This window comes from Canis aureus, chromosome 12 (genome assembly GCF_053574225.1).
Source record: "Canis aureus isolate CA01 chromosome 12, VMU_Caureus_v.1.0, whole genome shotgun sequence".
Lineage (NCBI taxonomy): Eukaryota > Metazoa > Chordata > Mammalia > Carnivora > Canidae > Canis > Canis aureus.
The window spans coordinates 35387192-35401396 of record NC_135622.1 but is presented as its reverse complement, the minus strand read 5'-3'; the positions used below and the strand labels follow the sequence as shown (position 1 = coordinate 35401396).

The 14205-nt window shown below is 38.0% G+C and overlaps 1 protein-coding gene and 1 long non-coding RNA gene across 17 annotated transcripts in view; one reads left to right on the top strand and one right to left on the bottom strand.

Moving 5' to 3' along the window:
* The window catches only part of LOC144280982 (uncharacterized), a 52167-nt gene that overhangs the window by 3394 nt on the left and 34568 nt on the right, over positions 1 to 14205 (top strand). For 13 of the 14 annotated variants that reach the window (XR_013349434.1, XR_013349429.1, XR_013349431.1 and 10 more), the window contains exons 2-4: positions 295 to 400; positions 973 to 1133; positions 9978 to 10110. This is a non-coding gene — a long non-coding RNA (uncharacterized LOC144280982). Of the gene's footprint in view, positions 1 to 294; positions 401 to 960; positions 1134 to 9977; positions 10111 to 14205 lie in introns of all 14 variants that reach the window. The other variant, XR_013349426.1, reaches the window with a different exon arrangement.
* The window catches only part of EIF2AK2 (eukaryotic translation initiation factor 2 alpha kinase 2), a 38683-nt gene that overhangs the window by 17048 nt on the left and 7430 nt on the right, over positions 1 to 14205 (bottom strand). For 2 of the 3 annotated variants that reach the window (XM_077843595.1, XM_077843596.1), the window contains 8 exons: positions 13356 to 13513; positions 11510 to 11636; positions 10708 to 10778; positions 10463 to 10541; positions 8293 to 8327; positions 6995 to 7057; positions 5267 to 5389; positions 1650 to 1769 (listed from right to left, as the gene is read on the bottom strand). In XM_077843595.1, coding sequence (XP_077699721.1) covers positions 1650 to 1769; positions 5267 to 5389; positions 6995 to 7057; positions 8293 to 8327; positions 10463 to 10541; positions 10708 to 10778; positions 11510 to 11636; positions 13356 to 13513 — 776 coding nt within the window. The remainder of the gene's footprint in view (positions 1 to 1649; positions 1770 to 5266; positions 5390 to 6994; positions 7058 to 8292; positions 8328 to 10462; positions 10542 to 10707; positions 10779 to 11509; positions 11637 to 13355; positions 13514 to 14205) is intronic. The other variant, XM_077843597.1, reaches the window with a different exon arrangement.

Here is a 14205-nt window from a genome sequence, read left to right as displayed (position 1 = left end):
GAAAGCCAAAGTTCATTTCTACATAAAGTAAACCTGGAACATTTTAATTCACTATCAATTACTGAGCATCTGTTTCATGAAAGGCACAGAACAGGCATCTAGAGATGAAAAAACAAGTTAGATACCATCCTTGCTGTCATGGGGGTTATGGTTTAATGAGAGAGAAATACAGGAAAAACAAATCAAAAACAATTGTGTAAGGATAGGTTCTCAAAGAGAAGTGCCAATAAATTGCTATGATATACCTGTGAGGACTGATTTTGCTAACTGCTTTTATGTTGCTTTCTAAACTAGGTTGGCTTCAAAATTAATTTATATTCTTTGAACTTATGTTGGCTACATAGGAAGAGAAAGCCAAGAATTTGCTGAAAGCTGAAGAAGTCCTGTTTGTGTACTGATGGTCAGTAACTCCTGAAACTAATGATAAAGCTCTCGATTACAGGGGTGGAGCCTGGGCTGGAGTCAGGAGTGGAGGAATAAACAGGCCCTCAATGTCCTCAGGATTCCAGTGAGAACAGTCCCCCACAAACACTGGCTGACTCTTAGACGGAGACGCCAGGTCTTTAGAACCCTCCAGTCCTTTGTCAGGAGCTTGAGACAAAACATGAGTGATGTGAGGTGGGGTACCTCCATCACAGATCATCGTCTTAAAATTATTTTCAATGCCAACCCTTCCACCATAAGTGGTGTGGTTGTATTCATGAGAGACCCCTAGGAGAGCCTAGCTGGCTCAGTCGGTAGAGCATGTGATTCCTGATATCAGGGTTGTGAGTTCAACCCCTATGTTGGGCATGGAACCTACTTAAAATATAAAAAATTAAAAATAAGAGAGACACCCCCACCCCCACCCCCACCCCTTGACTGCCCCCCAACCAAGCAGGAGCCTCTGAGAAGGACAGAAAAATGAAGGCAGCTGAGGAGGTTCTTCCAGCTGTTGGCATTTATAACATGTTCACAAAGTTGCCTTTGCAGCCTGGCCTGAAGTTGGGGCATGTGAACAAGCCTACACATTAAATGTTGGAGATATAAAGGCTAAACCTGAGATTCTGAAAATAGCTGAGGACAATAAAAAAAAAAATTGAAGCAAGCCTGGAGCAAGGAAGAGGAGGAACAAAAAGAATACTACTCACCAGGTAAGGGAACAATGAATAACCTTTTTGTTAGGTAGTGTCCCAGTGTTTGTGATATTAAATATAATCATTAAACATTGTATGGTCTCATTCATTTGGGGAATATAAAAAATAGTGAAAGGGAATAAAGGGGAAAGGAGAAAAAATGAGTGGGAAATATCAGGGAGGGAGACAGAACATGAGAGACTCCTAACTCTGGGAAACGAACTAGGGGTGGTGGAAGGGGAGGTGGGGGTGGGGGAGGGGGCGGTGGTGGTGACTGGGTGACGGGCACTGAGGGGGGCACTTGATGGGATGAGCACTGGGTGTTATTCTATATGTTGGCAAATTGAACACCAATAAAAAGTAAATTTATAAAAAATAAAAAATAAATTAAATAAATTCAAAATGGATTAAATACAAAAAAAATAAAAAATAAAAAAATAAATGTAATCATTAATGGCCTTATCCGGTGGCCCACACATAGTAAATAACAGCTTCCTCCATCCTATTAGGGCTATGAGAATTCTTTTTAGTTACCTTGAAGGATTTACACTGTCCTCAGGATTGTAATCTTCCCCAGCCCAGCAACTACGGTAGTGCACGATATTTACGTGATCAAGCGCTGCCAAAGCTTTTACTTCCCGTTCTACCTTCTTGCTTTAAATAAACAGGGAACATAAGAGTGTCATTATACATTCCTGTAAAAACTACAAGTCGAGTAACAGAAGACAACTATGTATGCTCCCATATTAAAACAGTGGCCATGGTTCTCACACCGAGTGTTTAGAATGGAAGCCAGGAGCACTCAAAAGGAAAAAAGTGAACACACAGAAAAAAATGTAGCTGTTCTCACTCTCAACGTAGGAGAAAGAGCAGTGACCTAATTAATTATAAATATCAATTTAAAAGTCATCTGTAGTAGACTTTGAAATGACAGTCATGCAATTTTTGGTAGCTAATTCACACATCGTATTTTGTTTAGACCTGTTTTAAAATCACTTTGGGTTTCACAGCAAATCCTATTTGGGCAGCAAAGGTAACCCAGGCCACATGAAGAGCCTAAATCAGAATTTTCAGTGTGTAACAAAAATACACAAAGGAGATCATCTATGCGGAGAAAGTGTGACTGCACCATACATGTGGGAGCTTTACAGGCATGTGGGGGCAAGAGCTGAGATAATTCTACAGTATACAGAATAAATGAATTTGAGATGTCAAGGATGAGAAAGGATAAGCAAACATTTTATAACTCCATTTTTTAATTTGAAAAGTTCTACATGACATAAAATTTCCAAAAAGAAAGGAAGAAAAACTACTCACACATCAACAGTCCTAATACAGTCAGTTATTATTTTGGATTATTTCTTATCATCTTTCTTCATACATATGTTTATATACTTGTAATTATAGAATAGAATTTGTAATCTATTTTTCCACATAACAGGTTATCTTTACCATTTTCCTTGTTATGCATTCGGTATAACAATCATATACAAACTTTTTGATGTTAAAATTTCAAAAGTATAAAAAAGCCGAACAAATAGTGTCATGAATCGCTATCTCGCCATCACTCAAATGAAACAGTTATTAACTCCTGGCCAGTATTGTTTCATCTATGCTCTTACCCATTTCTTCATCTTCCCCAGATTACTCTGAAGCAAAATTCCAGCATCGTATCATTTCATGTGCAAATGTTTTCAGTATATAAGCCTCATTTTTAAAAACTACAAATAGCCATTGAGCAGAGTAGAAAACAAAACATACTTAATCATTTCTTCATTGCTGGACATTTGGTGTCCAGCATTTTTTTTCACTGTGATAAATGACACTGATTTACATCTTCCTGTATAACTTCCTCCATAATTTGGATAATATCCATAGAATAGGTTCCCAGACAAGAAATCCATGGGTCATGGTGTATAAATATTCCAAGTATATTTTTAACTGTGCTATTCCAATTTATGAAGCCACTAAAAATGTCCAAAATACTGTGCCTTTATCATTGGTTAAGTATTTACCATTCAAAAAAAAATGCTATTGAGTGGAAGGAATAATACTTCATTCTTGTCAAACAAAACAATGTGAAAAGAGGGGCACTTAGGTGACTCAGCTGGTTAAGCATCTGACTCTTGGTTTTGTCTCCGGTGGTGGAATTGAGCCCTGTGTTAGGCTCTTAGAAACAGGTTTATTTGGCTGAGATAAGGAGTGGCTAGGACTCCATGTCTGCTTCTCCTTTGCTCACATCATTTTCCTCAGCTCATGTCCCTTTCCCATCTCCCCTCGTCCCTGAGGAATAGGTCTGCCAAGTTACACATAGTACAATTGTCAGAAAAGAACAAGCAAGACTGGTGAACTGATAAGCATGTGATTTAATACCTTCTTACCCATGTGCTCTCTTTTCTGAAGGAGTTCTGCTATTCAGCATGAGAGGGGGTGTAAATAGGTGCAGCTAAAATATAAAATAAATATGGGTGGCTCAGTGGTTGAGCACTAGGGGTCCCAGGATCGAGTCCTGCATCAGGCTCCCCACAGGGAGCCTGCTTCTCCCTCTGCCTATGTCTCTGCCTCTCTCTCTCTGTGTCTCTCATGTATCATAAAAATCTATATATATGGGGAGCAATGGGCTACAGCGGTACACAGTGGACTGGCATTCCAGAGAACAAGTTCTCAATCTCCACCCTGTGAACTCTACCTCTGAAACTAATATTATACCATATGTTCAGTAATTGAATTTAAATAAAATTTTAAAAATAAAGAAATCTTCACCTTGTTACCATAGTAGGTGTCCAAAGATGGTTATCAATTACTTTCCTCCCCATTCCCCACACATGCATCCAATCCTCAGATTAAAAGGTAGAGTCTATTTGCCCTCCTGCCCCTGAGTCTAAGCTGGGCTTAGTGATTTTGTTTAAAACAATATAATAATCAGAAAAAAGACAATCATCATATGGTTTCACCCAGATATGGAATATAGAAATAGTGAAAGGAACTATAAGGGAAAGGAGGGAAACTGAGTGGGGAAAAACCAGAAAGGAAGACAAACCATGAGAGACTCCTAACTCTGGGAAACAAACTGAGGGTTGCTGAAGGGGGGGAGAAGAGGGGGATAGAGTAACTGGGTGACAGGTACTAAGAAGGGCACTTGATGGGATGAGCACTGGGTGTTATATTTTGGCAAACTGAATTTAAATTACGTATTTTAAAAAATAAAACCAATATAACGTGGAACTTCCAAGACTAAGTCAAAAGTAGTCTTTGCTGTTGCCTTTTGGGATGACTTGCCCTGGGGACAATCCCTCTTGGAACCCAGCCACTGAATTGTGAGAAGCCCAGGTGACCTAAAGAGGCCATGTGGAGGTGCTCTGATTAATAGTCCTAGCTGAATTTCCAGCCCATAGCCAGCATTGACCATTAGCCATGTGTGACAACCATCCCTAGCCAAGCTTTCTCATGACTTCTTTTTAAAAAAGGTTTTATTTATGCATTTGTGAGAGAGAGAGAGAGAGAGAAAGAGAGAGAGGCAGTCCACAAGCATGAGAGCAAGGAGCCTGGTGTGGGGCTTGATCCCAGGACCCTAAGACTGTAAGCTAAGCCAAAGTCAGATACTTAGCCACTGAGCCACCCAGGCACCCCCAAGCTTTCTGATGACTTCTGACTACAAATGCACAAGATATCCCATGTAAGGATGGTGCAGATGAGCATAAACAACTAAGAGGAACGTGACAGATAATATCTGTTGTTTTTCAGCCACTATGTTTTGGAGTGGCGCATTATGCAATAACAGGCAAACAGGATGGTTACCAACTATCTTTTACCTTTGGCAAATCAGTTCACCTCTTCAAGTCTTAGCTTCCTAATCCGTAAAATAAAGAAAGAATACCAGAAAATCTCAATGTAAGCTAGATGATTCTATAACTTCAGTTTTCAACAAGACAGGATCAAAAGAATGACCAATGGTATATCCATTTTTTTATTGAAATAACCGCAGTTAAGTGAGGTCATTTCAGAGTAAGCCAAGCTTCTGATGATGGAGTGACATTTTTAAGGAAGACTAGAAAAAAGTAAATAATATGCTAATGAAGAAGAGAGAGACATAAAGAGTATTACAGGTTCACACATCTTCTCATTCAAAGAAACAAACATTTACTACTTACTCGCTATCGTATTTAACACGTTTAATAACATAGATCTTCCCATCAATTTTGTGTTTTGCTTTGAAAACTTGACCATATCCACCTGAGCCAATTGGTTCTATTTCTGTAAAATCACTGGCAAACCTTAAAAGATAAATGTCATTGTTATTCTGAGTTCAATGAGTCACTGCCAATGGTCACTGCCCACGCACCCACCCAACCCTTTCTCTTAGTGTCACCACAACTTCCTCTTAGTGTCACTGACAGAATGGACTGTATAACAAATATGACTCTCCCCTTCTAAATAAAAAGAGTTGACTCCACAGAAATTCTTGAATCACAAAGTGGTAGTTTCTCCTGCTCCTGCTCCCAACATAACAAATCACTCTGGTAATTACATTCAATTCTGGCTGTACAAAGCCATGATAAAGAATCTGATAACATGCTTAAAACTTGAGAAAGAAGCACCATATTAGGTTCCACAGCTACCACCAAGTTTTCATAAGAGACATGACCATGTTCTCTGAGCCTACCTACCTTTGTAACTACTTGGCTGTCCCCTCTCCCTCCTTCCCCACACTCCATCATTAAGCCCTGCCAATTCTACTGCCATCACTGGTGTGTGTGTCCACTTTTCCCCATCTCCAGCATCTTCACACTAGTCCAAGCTTCCTCCAGAACTCTGCTGGCTTGGACACTTCCTCTCCTTCCTTTGCTCCAATCCACGAGCCACACAGAAAGCAGTGTGAAAAATTCTGATCATGTCTCTCTATTCCAGACTCTCCAATAGCCTCCTTTTGCACTCAGCAAACCCCAGAAAGTCCTTAGATGGCCTACAAAGGGTCTTGTGCTTCCATCCCCAGATCACCTCATGGCACCATGCTCTTGCTCACTGCACTTCAGGCACCCAAGCTTCTGCCCCTTGAACGTTCACATACCTTTCCTACCTTTACTTTCCCACATGCTCTGCTCTTTCAAAGCCATATACCCCACCTCCCTTTGCTAACTCATCCTCCAGGTGCTCCCACATGGGTGACCCCAGAGAAAGTCCTGCCTCACCCCTGTACTAAATCCAAGGGTTCTATTTCCATTTCTTACCACACTGTTGCTTTTCCTTCAGACCTCTGACCATAGATTGTAATTACAGATTTTTCATGTAATTATCATCCCCATAAAACTCTGAGGGTGGAAGCTGTTTCTATTTGTTCCTACTATAAATCCAATGCCCATCACAGTGCCAGGTATGTGGCACTTATTAAATGCTTTTATTGATTCTTTATTGTTTTTTTAAACTTGTATTCAATGTCCTCCTGTTGCAAACAGGCTCAAACCCAAACACATAATCTACCACAAGAGGGAACCTCTTTTCAAAATGAGATCTGGAATGGAGCTGAAACATGGAAAACAGACTCGACTGGATCTACTCGGATTCCTGCAGGAGTCTTTTTTTTTTTTTTAATTGCTGGTTTACAAAAATATTTACCTTCAATATTAAAAACTTCCATGAATGTCAGAAAAATTCACATTAAGTAACACATAGATCTGCATTTACCACATTCCATTTGGATTCCTCTAAATGTGACTTCTCCAAAAGATACTGATCTTTTGTGGGTCTGACTACTAAAAAAATTAAACTGTTTGGGGAGAAATATAATTTAACCTGGCTGATGTATGAGTCCCCACAGACACTTTTATCGAATGAGCAAATATATCTTTAAACAGATTCTTTTTTATAGGTTACCCTCTTACCTGAGTTCCACTGTGTACTTGTGTTCTTTGGTCATAGGAGAGCTAAAGGTAGGTGCTAAAGTTCTAAAATGTAAGAGAAGAATACAAAACTCAAGTAAAACTGAAATAAAATATAGCTTTATGCCATGTGCTAGTTTTTCTTATACTTTGAGTCAACTAATAGAATTACTAGATAGAAAGTGTTAACCTTTTCCTTTATAAAATGTACTTATAGTTCTCTGTTCACTAATAATGTTTCATTCCTTTTCTGATTCCTTTTTTCTTTCTTTCTTTTTTTTTTTTTTTGCCAATATTCATTGTTGGTTTGCCACCAGCCTCTCCTTTCATCTCTACAGACTCAAAACCAAAGGAAATATATCTCCTTGCACCATTATTCTGGTCATTTTCCCTTTGTACTTTATTCCTGACTGGTGGTGAGCCTCCTGCTATGGGAAGTTCAAACCCCACTTAAAATTAAACATACATTCAAACTGCAATCTTCCCCCTAAACTCTCAAGTCTTGGACTTCCTTCACACCAACAGTGCCATGGTTTCTGTCTGTGTCTCGTTCATGAGGACCAATCCTCAAATCCTTTCTCCTTTGCCTCTTCTTCACCTAGTTTTTGGAATTCTATTCCCTCAAATCCTGTCCACTCTTCCCATACAGTCCGTCTTGCAAATTCTCCTCATCCCTCATCACTGCCATGATAACCATGGCCGACAACTAGATCATCATACACATTTACCTCTCTTCTCTCCACCCAAATACCCACATCAGGATATTTCCTTGACACATCTCCCACTGTTCAGAACATATTGGTGGCTCCTAATGGCTTCTACGGCCATCTTGCCCTCATTGATGACTTATAGTTATGCCCTTCTTTTCTCTTCAGTTTAAGAAACCAACCCACTATCATTTATATAACATTTGATCTTTTTCTTTTCTTACCCAAATCATTATGCCATCTCTACTCCTATCTGCAAAATAATGCACTTCTCTGGAAAGTGCCTCACCAAGTTCATGTCTATCAACCTTGCCCAAAATAATGCCCATAACCAGCGCCTCTAGCGATACCCCACAGGACTTTCATCTAAGGTGCAGGGGATATATACATTCAAAGATTTCTCTACGTATTTAAAACCATTTGTTTGTAGATCTCAACCTTTTTGTCATTCTTAACCATACTTTCTACTTCTGAAATTTCAAAGAAAGGTATATAGTACTCTACAAATACTGAAGACTTAATAAATAAAGTTAACAAATGAAGTCTGAAATAAAACTTCATTTCAAAATACGTGCACTGCATCATGATACCCACCTTTTCACCTTCTTTTCACTGTATCTGGCATTGCTCTGTAACAAAAGGAAATGAAAGTTTCAGATGATTAAATCAATGATCTTGCTCTCTCTTGCTCTTCTTCTTCCTGTACTTCTAGATGATTCTATGATTTTTTTTGTCCATTAGATTAACAGCCTCATCAACTTGTGTACTCTCATCGAGCCCTGCTTCTTAGCTTACTTGACTATATCAATGTTCTCATCTGTTGGAGCAATCAGACAGATAAGGCAGGAAGGACAAAAAAGCAATCACAGGGCAAGTTCAGAAGAAGCACTGATTTCATGGCCTCCCTGGTGACCCCCTGGGCCAGTGGGTCTCAACGAGAAGATGCACATCACTGTCCTCCACAGTGCTAAAGACACAGATGGAGAGCTCAGGGATCTTGCCTAAAATAATTCCCCAAATGTTTCTGATCTGGTCACCAGTTAAATATGGCAATGGAAAGAAAAGAAAAAAAAGAAAAGAAAGAAAAGAAAAGAAAAGAAAAGAAAAGAAAAGAAAAGAAAAGAAAAGAAAAGAAAAGAAAAGAAAGAAAAGAAAAGAAAAAAAAGAAAAGAAAAGAAAAGAAAAGAAAGAGGGAGGGAGGGAGGGAGGGAGGGAGGAAGGAAGGAAGGAAGGAAGGAAGAAAGAAAGAAAGAAAGAAAGAAAGAAAGAAAGAAAGAAAGAGAAAGAAAGAAAAAGAAAGAAAGAAAGAAAGAAAGAAAGAAAGAAAGAAAGAAAAGAAAAAAGAAAAGAAAAGAAAAGGAAGGAAGGAAGGAAGGAAGGAAAGAAAGAAAGAAAGAAAGAAAGAAAGAAAGAAAGAAAGAAAGAAGAAAGAAAGAAGAAAGAAAGAAAGAAAAAATGGTGATGATATTTTCATTTTTAGCACAAATAATTTAATTTTAATATTTAGCAAAAAGGAGTCTTTGATATAGCTCAAAAATTAATTTCACATGCTATTATTTATTCATATTTATTTTTATTCTGGTAGGTTTTGTAGTTTTGTAGTTTTACCAATTGGAATATGTTGACACAGAGCGGGGAACATCAAACTAAGATTTTTTGACCTTCTACCACCTACCAGCCTGTTTTGTGTGATGACTACACTATATTAACTTAGCTATTCTGTAAACAGAAAATGTTTCTTAAATCTCTTCCTGTTACAAATGATGTTGCAAGAACATGCTTATATATACTTCTCTGTACATACATATGAGTGGTTCTCTAGTAAACAACTCCAGAAATGTAACTGCTTGAAGACATAGCATGCACATCCTCCATTTTTTTTCATTACATGTTGCCAAATTGTTCCCTGCAATAGTTGTACCAACTTAACATTTCCACTAGCATGGAGTAGTTATAATTGAACACAGCTGTGTCATTGCTTAGTATTTATTGCCAGACTCCAATTTTGCCACAGTAATGGGTTTAAAAGGTACCTGTTTTTTTTTATTTTTACTTTCCCTATTACTAGGCAGTAAAGCATCCTTTCATATTTTTGTTGCCTATTTGAGTATCTCTTCCCTGAACTGTTCATATCTTTTGTACATTTTTCTGAGTTGCTTTTCTTTTTCTTATTGATTTGTGTACAGTTCATTATAAATACGGCACTTGTGTAACACTAATTAATCATTAGCACAAAAATTATCTGACTTTTAAGTTTGGTTCTGATTTTTTTTAAACAGGAGCATACTGTATTGATGGACATTTTAAGCACTGTCCAATTGGTAGAAGATAAGCAAGATCATAGGAATATATGACAACATGAAGGCGAGCAGGGAGAGGAAGATGAGAATGAACAGTAGAAGAATTTTGCATGTGAGTAACAGGGGTTCATAATGAAAGGAGAAAGCCAAAATGCTGCCACATATTAAAACGAAATAAGAGTACATGAGATAAAAGTAGAAAAATTGTGGGATCCCTGGGTGGCTCAGCCTTTGGCCCAGGGCGTGATCCTGGAGACCCGGGATCGAGTCCCACGACCGGCTCCCTGCATGGAGTCTCTGCTTCTCCCTCTCTCTCTCATGAATAAATAAATAAATAAATCTTTAAAAAAAAAAATCTCTTGAAAAGTAGAAAAATTATGGTTGAGTACTGGAGGCAATTTTTAAATGAGGAAACACAACAACAACAAAAAAGATTATCAGGAAGCAAAAGGCTATTACTATACCAGAGAAGATGGAGAGTTGTCTACATTGTCCCTGTTACAATTTGGTGAGAAATTATTTTCAAGTGGTGATTTTGAAGCACTAGAATAAAAGGAAATAATTATTAGTTTATGAATTCTGCCTATTTTTGTTGATCAGAATTTCTTTCTCTAAATTCTTCTTAAACATTGAACATTTTTGTAAAAATGTACTCTTTCAGGTAGCAATCTGAATTTGTTAAATATCACAGTTGTTTGTCCACACTTACCATAGGCTTCTCATCAAAGTGTTGTTCCTGGAGTCACTAGGTGAAGTAGTCCAAGAACCAGAATCAGCATTCTGAAAGAGTACCCCTTAAGAGTTTTAAGAGCAATTCCATTACTTCTCCATACTGGCTCACTCTCTGTGTGCTAACTACCACATTTATTTATGGATGCTTGATCTAGATTTTAAAAACAACACTAGGGTCACTAGGTGGCTCAGTTGGTTAAGCATCTGCCTTTGGCTCAGGTCATGGTCTTGAAGTCCTAGGGTGAGCCTGCTTCTCCCTCTTCCTCTGCCGCTCCCCCTCTGTTCATTCTCTCTCTCTCTCAAATAAGTAACTACAATCTTAAAGAAAAAGAAAAAAAAAAAAAACAACCCTTAGTTGCCAATAGAACTTTGCTCTCTGAGGTCTCATGGCCCCATGACTTGTGGCTCATTGGTGAAACACAAAATGGAGGAATCCTTTTGCTATGTGATTGGCTATTTTGGCATCATCTAAAGACAGCCTTGGGAACCCTGGGTGGCGCAGTGGTTTAGCGCCTGCCTTTGGCCCAGGGCGCGATCCTGGAGACCCGGGATCGAATCCCACGTCGGGCTCCCGGTGCATGGAGCCTGCTTCTCCCTCTGCCTGTGTCTCTGCCTCTCTCTCTCTCTCTGTGTGTGACTATCATAAATAAATAAAAAGAATAGGAACTGCCATCCCTTAAAAAAAATAAAAAATAAAAAAAAATAAAGACAGCCTTACCTCAAACAGACTTCAAAAAGAATTTTAAAATTTAAAAGTTAAATCCAAAGGCAGTACATACCATTAAGGTTTGCTCTGACTGTATCTGTTCATATGCAAATTTAGCAGCCAAATGTTTTGCCTCTTGTTTAGTAGCACCTTTACCAATATCATATTCTTTCTGTCCAATTTTGCATCTGCAATGAAATCTAGGAGAAATGATAGAGAACATTTACCCAAATACCAAAAAACAGTCTATCTAACTTAAGATTTGGAAATAAACATATATTAACAAAGATCTTAGTAGAACATGAATTTAATAGGTAGATTTACAGTTTGTATCTTGTATAATATAAATCTTCGATAAGATGTCTGACCAATTTGCTAGAATAACCAAGATCGGTTGATGTCTCAGCTTGCATTTTTCAGGCAATTTCTCTTTGTTGCTTCACTGAAAGATCTGGTGAAAAAGGAACTCAGTGGAGATTTTTAAACACTCCTCAAAGGTCAAAAGATATGGAGGTAGAGAAGGAAGAGAGAGAACTAGTGAATTTTTCAGAGATGCTCCAATTGAAAGAAAAAGCCTAAGTAAGAAAGCTGGGGCTTCTATAGGAGAAACAATAAGGTTGCAATGTTTTGTAGGGAACTGGCAAATCACAGATTTTGTTCTAACTTCACATTTTCTGCCCCCTGGCAATGTGCCCCCAAACCTAAGAAAATCTCTACAGTGCAAAACCTCTGTGTTGAAGTCCACATCCTCCTCATATGAGATGTAAGAACACTTGTGATTAGGCAATGATACCTGGACAATTATATGAGAACTATATTTAAGGTGGGGAAGGAATGGACATGGTATCAAGGAGTTACTATTTATTTTTTTCAAAAATTATTCCAGTATTATTTGCAATTGAGGCAAATACACCCAGCCAGGGTGAGTCTTCCCTGCTGGGCCCTGAAGGCAGAATTAGAGGGAATGACTAGGTGGTTTCTATGGCTCTTACTCTCCCAGGCACCCCTAAGTAGACTTCCTCTCTCTTCTTAGGTAACTGTTAGAATGCTTAATCTAAAGGAACCAAACAGGTGAGCTACAGAAAATAAAATAAAATAAAATAAAATAAAATAAAATAAAATAAAATAAAATAAAATAAAATAAAATAAAAAAATGGCCTCCTACTTTGTTGAAATAGACTCACACAATTCACTTTTGACTATTTCATGTCAATGAATACTCTTCTACTCTCCTTGTCCTGGTTCTGGCCTACAAGCCATCAGAATTAAAAAGTACGTAACTGAGTCAATTCAGAGGACAGTATCCTGAAGTGGTTATTTGGACTATTTAGACTTTTTCTTTCTCTCTCCTTTAACAGGTTGGCTATAGCCAAGAAACAATCTGCTTCAGGTTTCAGCTTAGCCTATGGCTAAAATTCACTTCCTTTAATACCTGGTATTTGTCTAGAGAGTGACACCATTTAACCAAATTTGAAGAACAAACATCTAGACAAACATCTAGACAAACAGCTCTCTAATCTGATTATGGCGAAGAGAGTCATGTTACCTACACATGTGGTACAGTCATCATCACACTCCCACTGTGACCTCGGGGAGGGAGAAATCTCCACAACTCCCTCCAGCAGGGGCACCCCATTCTCTCCTAGGTCTCTTGCAGACTAAGCCACCAGATATACCTCAGAAATAAAGGATCCCTCAGATTTGATCCATTATGGTATATGGGCCCCAAGTATTCAGTAGTTAAGCATTTCCATATTTGAATTACAAAGATGTCCAACTATGTATAAATCCTATAAAACCTTCTGTGCAGAAGGTACAAAAAGGCAAGACAAATATTTCTGGAAAATTAGACATGACAACAAGCCCATTCTATTGCTTAGATACAATGAAACAGAAGGAAAAGCTGAACTACATCTCACCTTTCTGGCCCACAATCCTTCAATTCCCATTGTTCATAATTTACAGATAGTTGTTCCTTCTGGGCAAGCCTATTCATACGGCCTATGTAATTCCCAACGCCTTCTAATCCTAATCCTTCTGAAGTATCTGTTGTTGGCAGTGATAAAGAACTAACCGCCTATAAAAGAAAATAAGGAACATATTTAATACAGATGAAAACAAAGATTTAACCATTTTATTTCCTCTAATAAAATTACTAAATGAATATTCAAAAAACAACTTAGATTTTACGTATTGCCCTAGTCTACTACCTTGAGTAAAAGTCTAAGCATGTATCTTTTTCTACCAGAAAAAATCCACAAGAAGAAATGTTAACAATAGGAAAGGAACTACCCATTTTCCTTTTATAGTTTCCTACAGAGAAACAATATGGTCAACTTTCTGGTTTATCCATGCAAAATACTGTAATACTGTCTAGTTCACTTGCCTTTTGTAAATCTCAAAAAACAAGGTAACCAATATTGAAGAAAAGTTATATCCTGGATCACACCTCATTGGGTAAGAGGAGTATAATAGCCCCATTCCTTCCATTGTTATCCGTACCTTATTTATTCCTAATCTGACAAAAGCTTGTCCAAAGTTGTTTACTTTTATTAACCTTGTCAAAGAAGTAACTTTTGGTTTTATCAACCTTCTTTATTATTTCTTTGTTTTATTTTACATTCATGTTTGGCCTTATTATTTTCGTCCGCTTTTTCGGGGAAAGGTATTCTATTGTTCTTTTTCTAACTTCTTGGTTTGGTTTTCTGGCTCATGAACAATTCACAAGTTTGCAATCTCACTTGATTTACTTTTCCCAATTTGGGTTAC